Raw genomic sequence first — 16,259 nt, forward strand, 5'->3', positions numbered from 1 at the left:
GTTCCCTCGGTCTATGGGCCCCTTTTTTATCCCCATCAAATTTGTTTGTACCAATTTCCTGCATTGAAATTCCCATTTAACTGCCAAATCACCATATGGCACAAATTTTGAAGTCCAAAAGTCATTTATTTGTCCAATTAACTTCAGATAGCATCCCCTAATTCACCTGTGATCTACACATGTATTACAGGCTTTGCCTTCAGTCGATAGCATCATGATGACGGATTTTACACAAATGAGGGGCTTTATAGGGTGACAACAATTTTTGTTTGTAATTTAATGATTTTTCAATAAAACCGGCCGCAGTTGTTAATACAAAATGTATTTCACTCTCATTCTGATAACAGGGAGATAAGTTGGTAAGGTCCTGATAGGTTTAGATGCGATGTTCTGTGGAAATGTTTAAAATTGACATTATTGTTTTTTTAAAGCAATGTAACAATAATTTTACGTAACATTATTACAGTTTACTGGTAATTTGAAATACAATGTAACTGATATTTTAAATATCACAGCAAATGCAGAAATAGGAAATATCAAGCAGTAAGAACAATGGGAATATGATTAAGTTGGGTCATTACTGTTTTACTGTAGATTCAGCCTCTATGACAGAAGTGACATACTCTACACTGGTAGATGCTTTAACAATGGTTGCCACTAAAACTACAGCATTACAGAATGGTGATGGACATCATAATCACTTCATTACATTCAGTGGCTGTAATCTGAATGAGAATTCACTTAAAGACTGGCTAAGGGCTTGTGCCAAGCAGGTGTGTTATACATTCTATTCATAGATAAAAAAATACTTCCACTTTTGTTTTAGGACAAGAAAAACCAGCTTAACAAATGATGCTGTAAACATAATATTTAAACTCTTCCACTCTTCAAATTATATTTCCCAGACATGGAATTTTTTAGTAAATAAGTATGAAACACCAGTAATATCTGTTTATTTTGTTTTTCTAACAGGTTCCAGAGAAGAAACAAAAATTAATGAAGAAGGATTTGAAAAGAGAAGAAATTAAGAAAATTCATGTGAGTTGTTCTGTTAGTACCTCAGTGTCAGAAATTCCATCTGTAATGAAATTAAAAAAAATAATAATGATAATGCCACATATACCTGACTGCTTGTATAATTTCCGTAAGTTTTAAACTTAAAGAAATCAGAAAAAAATGTATACTGAGAATTTCTTATTAGTCCCCTACTGGCAAGTTTTGGTTTTCACTCCATCCATCACACTTTTTTCATGCTTTCAGATATACATTTGACTTTTGTTGTATTGCCTTACCATGACAAGTTACAGATCAAGTTTGAATTTTGTTCTTAATGCTGACTCAGTTTACCACACTTTTCATGTTAACAAATTATGCATGAACATTTATACATTTTGTTCTCTTCACAGATTTTTCTTCCAGTAGGGTACTTTGTATTGCCATTCAGTACTCTTGGAATACTTGTTTAAAAAATAATTCACCGAGGCTTCATTGTTTTTCAAAGGGCTGGCCATTTATGTTACCTATAGTGATAGCATTGGTAACACAATGACATAAATGGCCAGCTTGTGGTAAAACAATAATAAAATGTAATCTCAATAATTTATTTTGATTCTAATTGGACTGATTAACATTTCTTCATGTTTTTGAAAAGACACAACCTTTGTGATGCATCATATGCCAAGCATTGTGAAGCAAAATTCTACTGTGACATTGAAAAAATTTGGTAAAAGCTATCATTTACATCAGAAATAAGACTGTCTGTGATGTTTGTCTAATGTGTATTACATTTTCACCTTGGCTGTGGTCTTAAGACCTTTAAAGCATGCCATATTATAATTTTATTTAAACCACTTCAACAACTTTTTTTTTAGTCTGAGCATCATCTTGATCCTTTACCTGCTGGTTGGTTCTATAATGGAACACAGTTTGTCAGTTTTGATGGTGAAAAACAAGATCAACATCCATGTAAGTTATGGTTTATCAGAAAAATTGTATGAAGTCAGTCTTCATGATTGAGTGTTTTAAAGTACCACTGTTAGTTATCACAGATACAAGATACAGTAAAAAAAAGTATGCCTGCAAAATTGGTTTCACTGACTGATGTATTGAATTTTAATTGCATATTCCATTGCTTCTACAAAAGATGATTTAGTATTTGAATTTTAGCCTTGACATTTTTTCTTCTTTACATGTTAGACAGTATGGTTGTTGATGGGTAATTTATCATTTAAGCATTCAACTTGCTTACAAATTAGAATTCTAGGGAAACCATCTAATTGCTGGTGAAGAATGTTTATTTGTTTCCAAAGCATTTTATATTTGTTCTGTTTGTTTGCTTTTAAAATATTTAGCTCACCTGGCCGAAAGGCCGTGTGAGCTATTGCCATCACTATATGTCTGTCGTCTGTCATTGTTGTCACTAAACTTTTTCAAACATCTTTTCCTCTGAAACTACTCTATAGATTGTAACCAAGCTTTGCATGAATGTTCCTTAGAGTATTTTTAACAATTCTTGGATTTTTGATATGGCAAAAAAACATTGCCACAGTTACTAAAAATATACCAAAGGGGTCAAATTGTAGAATTATGCAAGTAACTCAAAAACAGTTGGGTTTAGCTAAAATCTGGTAGGGTAAAATTGTTCAGCATGATGGGATGAACCAAAGCCGAAATTTTCAGAAAGATCCATTGACAAATGAATGAGTTATGGGTCCTGAAATTGATTTTTTTCACGAATTTTACATTTCCAACACTGATGAAAATCTTCTCCTCTAAAACTAGAATTATGCAAATAACTCAAAAGCAGTTTGGTTTAACTAAAATCTGGTAAGGGTAAAATAAAATCTGGTAGGGGCATCATTGTTCAACATGATGGGATGGACCTATGTCGAAATTTTCAGAAAGATGTGTTGACGAATGAATGAGTTATGGGTCCTGAAAACAAAACTTTGCATGAATATTATGTAGAAAATGTTTAGCAATCTATGCATGTGGATTCATGATCTTGTGAAAAACATGTCCACCGTTTCTAAAAATAGACCATAGGGGTCAAATTGAAGAATTATGCAAATAACTCAAAAAACAGTTGGGTGTAGCAAAAATCTGACATGAATTAAATTTGTTACCATGACGGGATTACGTACATGTATGTGAATGTCAAAATTTTCAGAAAGATCCATTGAAACTTGAATGAGTTTATGGGTCCAGAAATGGATTTTTTTTTAAAATCTCCTCTAAGATAACTTGTAGGATGGATTATAACCAAACATTGCATGAATGTTTGTTGACCTATGCTGAAATTTTCATAAGATCTGTTCTCAGTGTTGGAGTTATTGCACTTGCGGAGAAAAAATGACAATCAGAGATTTATTTTGTAATATGAAAACCGGGTGGATAACTAAGATGCTCTGTATTGATTAAAAGATTCTTGTGACAATAGTATGGTAAGGTCAAGAGTCCAGCTTTAGAAAGCTATAAAGACTGTTTTGACCAGGTGAGTGATTCAGGCTCACTAGAGCCTCTATTTTTTTTCTTTTTTGTTATAAAATACTGCAGGCCTGTGGGTCACATAACTTCAAAAATACTTGAGTCTTAGAATATTTTCAACTTCCATGATAACTCTGTTCAAAGTCTTTGAAATAGATCACATCACTGACAGATGAGAATTTTCTCAGACTAAAGCAATTTTCAAGTTTTATAGCACTTGGGCCAGTTCTTATGAGAAGTTTTTCATTTGTAACATGTATAATTGTAGGTTTAGAGGAGTTTATACAGCAATATATAAAAGAAAAGAACAAAGAAGTAGAGAAGTTTAATGCAAAAGTTGACTTGGAAGCTAAAATGTTTGTTGATCTTTTCTCCTAATGGCACAGTATCGATTGAACGATGAATCAGCATTCTAAAAAGATGTGGAAATTAAAATTGCTTACTTTCTATTCTGTCTAATAAGACTGTAAGAGTTGTCTGTATTAAACTTGCCAGTATTGAAAACTTCACATCTGTATGGATACCTGGTGTCAGTTTCACAAAAAGTCGTAAGTGTAAAATTGATCATAAGTAATGACGTCATAAACTAAAATAGCATTGTGACGTAATGATTTACGATCAATTTCACACTTATGACTTTTTGTGAAACCGACACCTGGAGAGGAAATTAATCTCTATATGTGTTCTATTTATATCTAAGCTTAGAGTAGTGTGGTTTACAGTTGACATATCCAGAATTTTATATTGATTAATTGAATTATTTGTTACTGTTCCGTCCTAATAATACATTCCATCCACTAAAACACTGATATAAAATGTCTTATTCACTTATGCAAATAATTCTATATGATAATTGATATTGTTGTAAAAGTTTCGTATAGTGTAATTGTCCCATGTTCATTTTATACTAGCATTGTATTCGTGATTGAAACGAATTAGTGAGTTATGTTTCACATAATTTTAATTCGTGTTACACAGTAATTGACCTTGTTCTTTGTTCCATATATTTTTTTGGAATTTTGATTAAAAATAAATGGAACCCATTCAACTACAAATGTTGCATTAAAAAAAGGGTTAAATTGATAATAATTAAGTGCCATGGTCATTTTCCTACATCCGAACCACATATGTAAAGGAAGCACACTGATAAAACTGTTCAAACTTCTTTACTAGAAACTTAGTATTTGTATTTCATACATGTTGTGATATTTTACTATACATGTGATTTTTTTTAATATCCTGTTTGTGTGGGTTGTTAATTTATGTCCAGTGTTTATAGTACATAATTTTTTTCATTCTCAGAATACCACTAAGAAACATGTTAAACGTAGAATCTGAAAACCCCTTCTGATGATTCTTTAAATAGTATTATATACTAAGTTTTATAGGTTTTCAATAGATATCTGTGTTGTTACAGGTTTAATTTTGTTTCATACTGATAGATGTTTCTTGCTGTGAGTGTATGACATAGTGCTGCAGTTGTTAATTTACAGTATTAATTATTCTTGCTTTATCAAATACAACGGTATTTATTTTGAGAATTTTTTCTGTTATTTAATAAGTGCTAAGTTCTGTTTTATAAGAAACAAATGTTATTTGCATTCTTTGTTATGTGTTTCATATACTTTGAAATTGTATTATTTATTTTTACACTTAATTTGTGAATAAAATTCACTTGTTAAAAAATCTTGTTGTCCTTGCCTCCTTGCCTTTGCAAATGTTAGGGCTTCAGCTTATCTTACCAAGCATTCTACCATTCTTCCGTTCATCATTTATATTATTTTATCAGTAGTTTTCACTACTTAATCATACCCCCTTCATATATAGGTATGCACAAATGAATGTCAATAATGTAAGGATATTGCAAGGGGAGATCATTCTACCCAGGGGTTTAACATGATATAATTCCACTTGGTGTAATTCTTTTTCTAATAGCTTGCTCACAGTATTTCCACTTTTAAGTTTGTGACTATTTTTTATGTAACTTGCACAGCTAGAAAAAAGACATTTTTTTACCCACTGTGATGGTGGTGTCCCTCTGTTCTTCTGTCCTTCCTTCCATTACACAGGGGGGCCCATCTCTTATCTGTTACTCCTCCTATACCACTGAATTGAATGAAACTTTCACTGAATCTTTATGACATGTTCCCACAGTGCACCTTCTATTTTAGATTGCAATCAGAATCAATTCTGGGGTTTCACATAGCAAAACATGGACTTTGTTATTTGTGAATATGGAGGTATGGAAAATTCATTATGTATCCATTACTCCTCCTATGCAACTGAATGGAATTTAATCAAACTTTCACAGAATCTTCATTTTATATTCCCATTGTGCATCTCCTATTTTAGATCAATTTGGAGGTCAAAGGGTACATACTGTCGAATGCAGAGTGGGGATATCAAATTAATAGTTTGATTCTGAGGTCAGTATGTCAAAGGTCAAGTTCACCTTTACTTTTTTCCTACCAATTATTCATAGGTTTTGAAGACACTGGCAGGATTGCAGATTTATTAATAGAAGAAATTATCTCCCAATCTAAGCAGGTGATTAAAAATGCACATGACTTTTTAACTACTGGATGGTGTTTAAATTTCTGTGAGAGTTTTCATGCATTTTACATTTCTGGGTCCTCCTTCAGCCTATTCTTTATTTAAATTATTTCTCTACTCTCTATGGTAAAAGTTAGGATTTTATCGTGCTCACTAAAGTGTTGAAATTTCTTTAATTTTGCCATCGCAAGTGGAGAAATAATTTAAATTAACTTCTTACTAAAGGAAAATCTGTTAGTCTGTTTTGAGGTAAGTAGGTCAAAGATTAGACTAACATTTCGAAAGAAAATTTTAATATGAAAAAGTGGTTTCCATCACACACTGTTTTTTGTTTTTTTTTTTTTTTTTGTATTGATAAATTTTAGTGCAATTTGCTTCTATGGCTTCGCTTATAACAAAACTTCTTGATTTTGAGGTTTCATGATCATCATGCTTAACCAAGATGAAATAGCCTTTTACAAGAATATGCAGATTGTCAAGTTTATACGATTGATTCACGTGCAACAAAAATGTTTATGATTTGACCAATAGTTGTAAAGGTTCTCATTGCATTACATGATCTTGGCAATACCTGTAGCCTCAGTTATTCATATAATTAATCATTCAGCTTATTCCTTCACTAAACAATCTCTATCCAAAGAACAAAACTTGTTTAAGTTATAACAAAAAGTTTGTTGGTACTATGCCAATTTTTACAAGAAGGACCAATACAGTACTGCATTAAGTACAAATCTGTGAGAATCTGACGGGTCCACAGGCACTTGGGACCAGGATTTTTTTTTTTAATTTCCTCAAAAATATCATTAAATCATTTTGTTGCCATATTTGAGTTATTATATTTGTTCTCTGACATGTCCACTTGCTATTTATTGCTGTTTATACTATGCCTAGTTTTCATCTACATACTTCTAGATGAAAACTAGGCATAGTATAAACAGCAATAAATAGCAAGCGGACATGTCAGAGAACACACATAATAACTCAAATATGGAAACAAAATGATTTAATGATATTTTTGAGGAAAATTTTTTTTGGACAGGTCTTGCAAGAAAACTAGTCATCCAAATTATTTTTTGACTTTTATATTGCTGAAGTATTAATTCAATGTACCTCAAGAACTATACATATACTGTCTCCTGTACAGATCTATAATCGTGAGAATAAAAATTATTTTAAAATTGGTTGAAATACACTGCATGATTGTTCCCACATTATTTATTTCTGTACCATCACGTATAGTCAATGTATCTCACTTCGCCGTACTATCTCAGCTCTTATATTTGTGCCAAGAGTTCTAGATAGGTTGAAAGCATACATTTCAACAATAAAAATTATGCAAAAAAATTGTTATGTATCCCTTGCTGCCTGACTCTTTCATTGACATATACTTTACTAGTCAACCTACCATTTCATTGCTTTATTACCCTTATGATAGAAATAACTAATTAATTAAAGAATTTTCCTGTGAGGGTTTGTAGTTGTAAAAAAAAAAAATTGTACAGTGTACTTTTCACTGTATAGTGAATACTGGTATAAACTTATGTTTCTTCAGAAGTGCAGTATCCTCCATAAGATTTATAGAAAGCATCCTGATAACCCCTGAATTGCAATATAGCATCTTGCAACTACAATTTATAGAATCACATTTGTACTGGACTCTATGAAAATTCTTTTTGGATAGCAATTCCCGATAAAAAATATAGCATCAGCGCAATGTGATGCTATTTGGCCCTCAGGAGATCACTGGAGTGTTTCAGGTATTACTAAAGATTGGAGTGCATTCAAGCTTTAAATTTGTAAGTCACAGTGCAATTTTCCTTCCATTTTTTTAAAACAACTCTGCTTGTAGCAATATGTGAAGAAACAAGGGATACAATTTGGAATTTTATTATTTTCCTTGTACATTATGTATGACAGCAAATCATGCACAGCAGGGGTGCTGACAGTTTCTGCATGTGAAAAGAGTTTTGATATTTCACCTCCTTCCTTTGTTTTCCACAAGATTGTTTCAGTCATGTTATCTCATTAGTTTAGTTTATAATAATTACTTTCTTACTTACACAATTCAATAAATATCTATTGATGTAGCTCAGCCTGATGCAGTTTAACAAATCTACATAAATCCTGTATGTTCCAAGCATCATTCCCATGAAACAATTTTCGGAGAGTCTATCTGCTTAATCTACTAGGACTCATCAAAGTTTTTTTTATAGTTTACATAAATATAAATAAAGCCTCTCCAACTTATTATTATTAGGCTTTTACAATACACTGCGTAATGAATCGAACTATATAGACTATCAAAATATTTGAGTTTAAGTCTGTCAAAAATGGAATTTTTTTCAGTAAATTTTGAAAATCTAAAATAGTAAACTATCATAAGGTTAATAAACCATGCATATATATATATATATATATATTAAAAATGCAGTTAAAATGGTTGGAATTAATATGGCCGTTGTTGTATATTTTGCATCTTTATGTGCAGGTTATAAGATATATTAGGAATAAACCGATTCTGATTTGTGTGTTACAGATACTTAAAGTACTTCCTGTTTCAATTTTTTGACAGCATGGCACAGGGAACGACGATTCAGACCCTTTATACAGATTTAAATAAGTTTAAAAACAACCAGGAATATGGAAGAGCATTAAAAGTAGCAAATAAAAGTATGTTGGTAGTATTTCGGTTGTACAGTTTTATAAATCTTTTTTTAAAATATTGTCTATTTTTCAATATTTTGGAGTAAAATTTTGAACATATGCCAGGTTATGGCAGATATGAAGAACCTATTTTACAAAAGTAATAAGAGGAACATGCGAATGTCTCACATGAATAATTAAATTAATCCTTCAATTTGAAATATTGAGCCACAGCAGAAAAGGGTCTGACAATACTGTTTTTTTTCTTCATATGTACGCAATTATGTCAGTAGTATTTTAAGTAGTAGAAATAAAAGAAAAAGTAGCAGGGAGGCTGATGAAAATTTTCAAGAGTTTTCCCATTTTTGAAAATAGAGTAGCTGTCTAGTTTTGCTTGTTGACAGCTTCCATTGATATCTTAGCTATGGCAAAATGGAGGGGCACCGCACCCCGCCCCTATCACGCCTGCACCCCTCTGCCCCTATTGAGTACCCCTTTAGTGCCCATTTACAATTACCTGAATGGCCCTTTGAGATTTCCAATCTTGTTGATAAATTATCCCAAGCCAATTAAGAAGTGTCACCTTCATTAACTACATCCTGTCGTAATTAAACCTCAGGTAAACCTCAGGTAATTATCGGTGATCAGTCAGCTGACCAGGGTTATCCGATAATGATTGACATTAATGACAAGTAGAAAATGAATCCGGATTTGATCTATAACAGTTTTATGGACAGCCAATCATTGGTTAATAATTAATTTCTACTACACAACTAATTTTACAAATATTTTCAAGGTAACAGGTCTAAATTTTGTAGAACTACCGGTGTAAACAATTGCATGTTGCACATGTTTGTTTATTCAAGATGTCAGTTACCTCCCTTATAATTTCAGTATTTTAAAAATTTTCCATATCTTCAACATTAAAGCACATTTTCCATAAGTTGTGATTGCAATAGTTATAGGAAATAATATTTCTTTTACTTACTTGAGATTTTGTTATTTAATTGGAGCAATATTGAATATTTGTAACATTTCATGCAACATTTCACCTCATAATATATCATAAATATAAAGAATCACTTGCCCTTATCACCTCCATTAGTTCACTTGCTGCCTCATTCAAAGAACATTGACAAATCTAGTTCACACAACAATCGATCAAATCCAATGCCGATTTCCTAATTCTTTCATAGAGGATGTGAAGGCTACAGAAATACATTTATGGCTTAATCACCTCTACATAGATGTGTTAAAATTTTAAAAGCACTTGGTCATCTGAGAAAGGTCTTTCAATACAATATGGGTGTCATGCATATATTAATCATGCAGTCAAATTTACTCAATTTGCAAATTATGATGCTACCTTCATTTTCAAAAGTTGGCAGGTAAGCATTAAGAATACAAATTACTGACTTAACGCAAATATACAAAATCTATGTCCCTTTTTTGTTGAAAAAAAACATATTACGTGTTAAAGTGCCCTCTTCCCTGCGCCCCTCTATTTTCAAATCCTAGCCAGAACACTGATGAACTCCTCAGGGACCAATACTAAATATAAATGTGAAATAATGACATAAATTTGTCATTAACTCCGTTTGGATCCTGATAGCACAGTTAAAATTGTGCTAAAAATAGAATCTCAAATGGCAACACAGAGGTAATACCCAATTGAAAATATTTATATCTGTCCAATGCATGTACATGTAGTACTGCAGGGGTCTCCATGAGCTGTTTTAGCATGGCAGGCTGGCATGATAAAAAAATTCCCAACCATGGTTAAGTCAGTGCCATGATTAACTTTTATTACCATTATCAGCATAGAATTATTTTATGCCTGAGAAACCCATCAATTAGGGACTCAGTTTATATAAACCAAAGGCATATTTACAATTAGAATATACATGTAAATATGACAGTCAATGCTAATAAGACTCTTAATTAGTTATCTTACAAATTAATTTTAGAGGAAGTGTCAATCAAATAAAAATATTTAGCGTGAACCAATCAAAACTGACTATGGTTAAAGGTAACCTTGGCCAAATGCACGTGGCTATTTTTAAATGCTAAATTGAATGAAGATTGAATATATATCAGCATTTTCAACATGAAAAAACTGATTTACTTAATCAAGGAATGTATAAAACCCCCTTAGTAATGTTTATTCCATCTGATACTGGCTAAAACACATTGAATTGAAAACTAAATGGCTGGCTTTTGTTTACAATTCCATGCTGTTCTTCCTCCAATGTCACATGTTATTGGTGGGAAAATAGATAAAAAAAATAGAATGTAAAATTTGTCAAGTCTAAATATAGTACAAATATCAGGATGAAAAAAAATGACTCTTCAATTTATAGGTATATGCTTTCATATAAGTCCTGATTTCATGGCTGTAGATGGGGTTTCTGTCATGAAAGAACTTCTTTTTTTTTAACCCTCCCCCTTAACCTTCTTTGATTCATGCACATGTATTTTTGTACTTACATATATATACTGGTTTCATTGTAATTGGCAATAGCAACATATTTTTTAAGGCCAGAGTAATTTGTTGACAAAATATTTCTAATGCTAAAAAATGTACATAAAAAAGTTACAATGACTAGACAATAGTAAGGGAAATATATTTAAAACTATAATGGAAAATTTTTACATCTTGAATGTGCCTACTTAAGCAAAAATTGTGCCATAAAATTTTCTTCATTGGTTAAATTTTCATCCATGGAGAACCCCGGTACTGGTGCTTGTTAAGGCAGTTCATATCTATATCTACTCTGTTCTAGATGCCTTTTTGTGTTTCTACAAAGGGTGGCCATGCATTTTTTAAAATATTAAAATCATTTAAAATAGTGCCAGGGATGTATGTCCCTCATTACAGTTTAAGAGTGTAAAGGGATTTCTATTTTTGATGATTCTTAAAGAGTTTCTTTTTAAATTAAATCTAAGATATGCATTCTGATTGTCTGGAAAACATTCTTGTATGATAGTGGGAAAAAAAATTCACTTTATTCATATGCAATGTACATTTAAGTTTTATTTTATGTCAGATGCGAATACTACTTTAAAAAAATTATTTCATTAAAATGGTCCTCTTTTTCTCACATGAAAGTGACTAAAGCTTTCAAAAACCTGGAAAAAACCCATATAGCGTCCTGGTAACCCCTGAATTTCAATATGGCATCTTGCATCTAAAAGTTTTAGCATCACATTTGTATTGGACCCTATGGGAAATTCTTTTCAGATAGCATCCTGGTAAAAAGTATAGCATCAGGGCAATGTAATGCTTTATTGCCCTGGGGAGATCACCTTCAAATATTTGAACTATCCATTGCTCCAATCAAACTGTAAACCAGTCTGTTGGTTTGCAGGACTATTTTCTTTTGCTTAAAATTTAATATGAGGTACTCAATGGCCTTATGTGCAATCGAAGTCCAAAGCAAAAGTATCAGAATCTCTATTCAACAAATTAGTCTTCATACCATTTATCATTTTGCCAAGTTAATTTAGGAATTTTTCATCAGTAATACATGTAAGTAGGGGATAGCAAATCAGGAAATCTCCCATGGCTAGAAATAGGAATGTCTTTGTCTGAAAAGTGAGAAATTGACTTGATTTTTGTTTTTAGTAACTGCTACCTTTATATCGATACTTAATGTTATTGATGTTCAATGTTTTATTTTTACAGTTTTACAAGAAGACAGCTCTGATAAGACAGCTTTCCATTGTAAGGTAGTTTGTCTGATCAAAGATGACAAATTTGATCAAGCATTAACAACCATTCACAAGGCAAAAGAACTGTCCAGGTATATAAATCTTAGGGTTTGTTTACATGAGGAGGTAGACCTAGGGTAAGGGACATAACTCTTGAATTCAGTGATATGTTTGTATGACATTCAATTTCACTATAGCCTATCAAGCTTTCATTTGAAATCTATCCAAATTATTTTGATGCTTACACAAGATTGATGTAAAATGCTGAATATGAACGTTCCAATGATTTGTATTAGTTGTGTCCCTTACCTTAGGTCTACCTCCTTAAATGTACTCTGTCACCAGAATACTCAAGACTTTTAATAGACATTTGTGTAATACACTGTAAATAATCGAAATATGATTTCTTAGCCTTTCTTTAATGCATGCTAAATTTTAAACTTATTATACAGTATTATTTTATGGCTAATAAAGATGACCCTTCAATTTATTTGTTCTGAAAGATCTATTAAGAGATAGATAAAACGTTGGGTAAGATGGACATCTTTTGAAGTTTAACCCTGAATGATGTTATAGAAGGAAGTATACCATATGTATAGAGATAGATTGATAAATTATGGTTTTTTTATTGGATGCATATACATGAAGTGCTTGAAAAAAGTCGGTTTTGCAAGCTTTGTTTTTACCAGTGCAAGTCACATTAAATAAAGCTTTTGTTTCTGTATAAGAAAAAATATGTAATTTAAATCGATAAACTCTGAAGTATGCACAATTATTGTAGTGATTTTGTCAAATAAAGTGTTAGATGTGACTAAAATATTTGCATTATCAAGAGAACTTCAATAACAAAAAAAAGTTGTAAAACCTTAATTTGAAAATATTTACATAATATAATCTTCATGATGATGTACAAGTTTTTAATGGTTCATTCCACCTATTCCCACTTTTTATAAAATAGGTAATAAAAAGGTAAATTTTCATGTGGGAATAGGTGGAAAATAGTGTAGATAAAGGATTATACTGTATAAACAATGTTTGATTAGGTGTTAATTGATTTTGTAATTAATGACAGGTAAATGATATATTTTGTCAGTGAATTTCCATTTTGTTGCATAAATATAATAAAAAAGAAACAAGTAAATTTTGAATATTATACTTTTTAATTTAAGGAAATATAAATAAAGAGTTATATATATGAATACATAATGTATATTAATGAATCAGTAGTTTTTGATATACATAAGTCATAAGACATAAGAAAGTAACAATATCAGTTTAAACACATTCATTCAACCAGTCTCTACGATATTAAGCACTAGATCATATATATTAAACATACACAATAATTTTGTTTTCACATAACAATTTAACAGTTCATCAATTTAGTCAAGGTGCAGAAGGTATGAAGCTGCATCACCAAACTGGACAGTTGTGACTTCCTGGTTACGATGTCTGGTTTTGAGTGCTGCTAACCTGTTGTTGATGTCTACATACTTTCTCTTTTGTACTGCTCTTTTACCACCAGCTGCGTATTGAATCATAGTCAAGTCATGGATGGCTTCCTCATGTTTCAGTTGTTTTATGAGTCTGAATATGTTTGGGTGTGGATGTTGAACATGTTTCTTAAGTTTACTATGCCATCCTTCTAAGTGATTGGTTGTCCTTGGACCTTCTGTTGTGTAGTGGTTCCATAAGTGTCTGTTCTGCTCTACCCAGTAAGTTGTTACATAGTCAGTGAAGGGAACGTAGTTGGCGTTTGTTTCAACATCATCTATATCGGTAAGGGCATTAAACCATACGTCTTCGACCTCAGCAGTGGGTACGAGTGGTAACACAGCTGCACGACGTACTAATTGGTGGATGTTGTTGTCTTCTTTGTAAGGCACTTGTAAACCTGTTTCCTGAGCTTTTCGCCATATGTTCTAAGTATAGTGAAAAAAAAACAGCCCTTTGCGTTGATGCCAGGAAAGATGGAGTATGCTGCGTTGCGTATGGCGACCTCATAGTCCAGAAAGATAGTAGTAGGTTGAAGTTGCAGTTGATGTTGTTGACATAAATCTTTGAGTAGAGTAAGAAATCTGGTATATACAAGTTCGCTCTTGGCTGGTAGTAAGCTGTACACTAGCGGATACATTGCGTTGTCAACCATTGCATGGAATGTGTACAGTTGGTAGAATTGAGTAGGGCATGTATAAAATGTGCCATCACCATATATAGTTTCTGCAGCTGCTAAGTGTGTTAGATTCTTGTGTGTCGTCATTCCCGTCATCAGTTCTGAGTTTTACTAATTCTTCTTCATAGATAGTGGGAACTGGAGTGAGCTCATCTATGCAACGTTTTTTCATGCTCTGCAGGACTACATCTACCTTCAACTGCATGTTATCAGACTCATGGTTGTGATTTGCTGATACTTTGGTTGGTATATTGTTTAATGTATTAATTGTAGCAGGACAATTTGCAGTAGAACATTTCCAGTAAGTCCTTTCACCCCTTCTGTTTTTTGCCTGAAACTTAAAGCCATTGTGTACTAGGTTTTGGTTGCCAAGTCTGTTTGTAACGAACTTCACTTGTAGTATTGCATTAGCCATTGTAACTATTTAATGACAAAAACTGGGAATGGACAACAATATATAGCCAAATATTGGCTTGGGGTTCTCAGCTGAGTACATATCTGTCAAATCACTACATCAGCTTGCAATGAAACATTTAATATTTCTCAGCTTTGCCAGTTCATAATTATTTAATCAATTAGAAAGCTGTAATTTAATTACATCAAAATGTCTAGATTCTGGTCTAGTTTTTTTTTCAGTTTCTGATAATATTTATATTTTGTTAAACATCATATCACATATTATAATAAAATCTTAAATTTATGTTCCATTTGTTTAAATCTCATTCTCTTTCTTAAAAATATAAAATATGCACAAAAATTGCAAAATAAAGGTAAACACAGGTAAATAGAAGGTGTCATTTATGTAGGGCTTAATTACTATAAAAACAAATCAAAACATCAAAGAAACTTGTATGTGGGAATAGGAGGAATAATGTTTTTTAAAAAGTGGGAATAGGTGGAAGACACCGTTTTTAATAAGTGTAAGTACAGGGCTCTTTGTACCTTTAATGTATTATCTGTTATCAGCCCTATTCCCAATTATAAAAAATGTCTTTTTTTTCCAAAATTTATCATCATGAATTTCCCAACTGAAGAAAACAATATGAAAGTTGTCAATCAATTTGTCTGTTGGTAGAATGAAAATCATATTTTATTGATGAGTTGGCAAATCATTATTGTCACAGTTTCTGAAGAGCAATTTTAAGATTGGGGAAAGAAACGCATCTATTCTTCAATTTACGACTTTTTATTGCAGCCAATTTGCACTAATTATTTTGGAACTTCTTTTATCATTCATTGCTTGAAAAGTAAAATGGTGTTGTTATGTCTCATAATAATAATTATTATGTGAGAAAAAATTATGAAGAAAGATGGTTGCAAGTCAATGCAGCTAGAACAGTTCAGTTTTAAGAAAATAAATTTAATGAATGACAGTAATAATCCACTGGAAACCAAAAAATATAACTGATGAATCTGAAACAAACAAAACAGAAACTACTACTTTTAATACCCTTGTTGAAACCTGTGACAATTAATGAGAGATTAATCAAAGGAACCAAGATTCTAGCAGAAATTAAAAGAATGTAATAATACCCTCGTTGAAACCTGTGACAATTAATGAGAGATTAATCAAGGGAACCAAGATTCTAGCAGAAATTAAAAGAATGTAATAATACCCTTGTTGAAACCTGTGACAATTAATGAGAGATTAATCAAGGGAACCAAGATTCTAGCAGAAATTAAAAGAATGTAA

General features: G+C 31.8%; 2 protein-coding genes and 1 pseudogene across 2 annotated transcripts in view; 2 read left to right on the forward strand and 1 right to left on the reverse strand.

Annotated features, from left to right (window-relative positions):
- The window catches only part of LOC148621959 (dynein axonemal assembly factor 9-like), a 67,924-nt gene extending 62,752 nt beyond the window's left edge, over positions 1–5,172 (forward strand). Inside the window, exons 36-39 of the mRNA XM_088571382.1 lie at positions 595–773; positions 973–1,038; positions 1,872–1,965; positions 3,755–5,172. Coding sequence (XP_088427508.1) covers positions 595–773; positions 973–1,038; positions 1,872–1,965; positions 3,755–3,864 — 449 coding nt within the window. The 3' untranslated portion in view covers positions 3,865–5,172. The remainder of the gene's footprint in view (positions 1–594; positions 774–972; positions 1,039–1,871; positions 1,966–3,754) is intronic.
- A 3,400-nt stretch (positions 5,173–8,572) lies between these two features.
- LOC148621961 (signal recognition particle subunit SRP72-like) overlaps positions 8,573–16,259 on the forward strand; it is a 44,401-nt gene continuing 36,714 nt past the window's right edge. The window contains exons 1-2 of the mRNA XM_088571399.1: positions 8,573–8,709; positions 12,368–12,485. Coding sequence (XP_088427525.1) covers positions 8,613–8,709; positions 12,368–12,485 — 215 coding nt within the window. The 5' untranslated portion in view covers positions 8,573–8,612. The remainder of the gene's footprint in view (positions 8,710–12,367; positions 12,486–16,259) is intronic.
- Positions 13,560–15,187, reverse strand: LOC148621962 (uncharacterized; annotated as a pseudogene).

This window comes from Perna viridis, chromosome 3, assembly GCF_037379345.1.
Source record: "Perna viridis isolate PV_CMFRI_1.1 ecotype Kerala chromosome 3, ASM3737934v1, whole genome shotgun sequence".
NCBI lineage: Eukaryota > Metazoa > Mollusca > Bivalvia > Mytilida > Mytilidae > Perna > Perna viridis.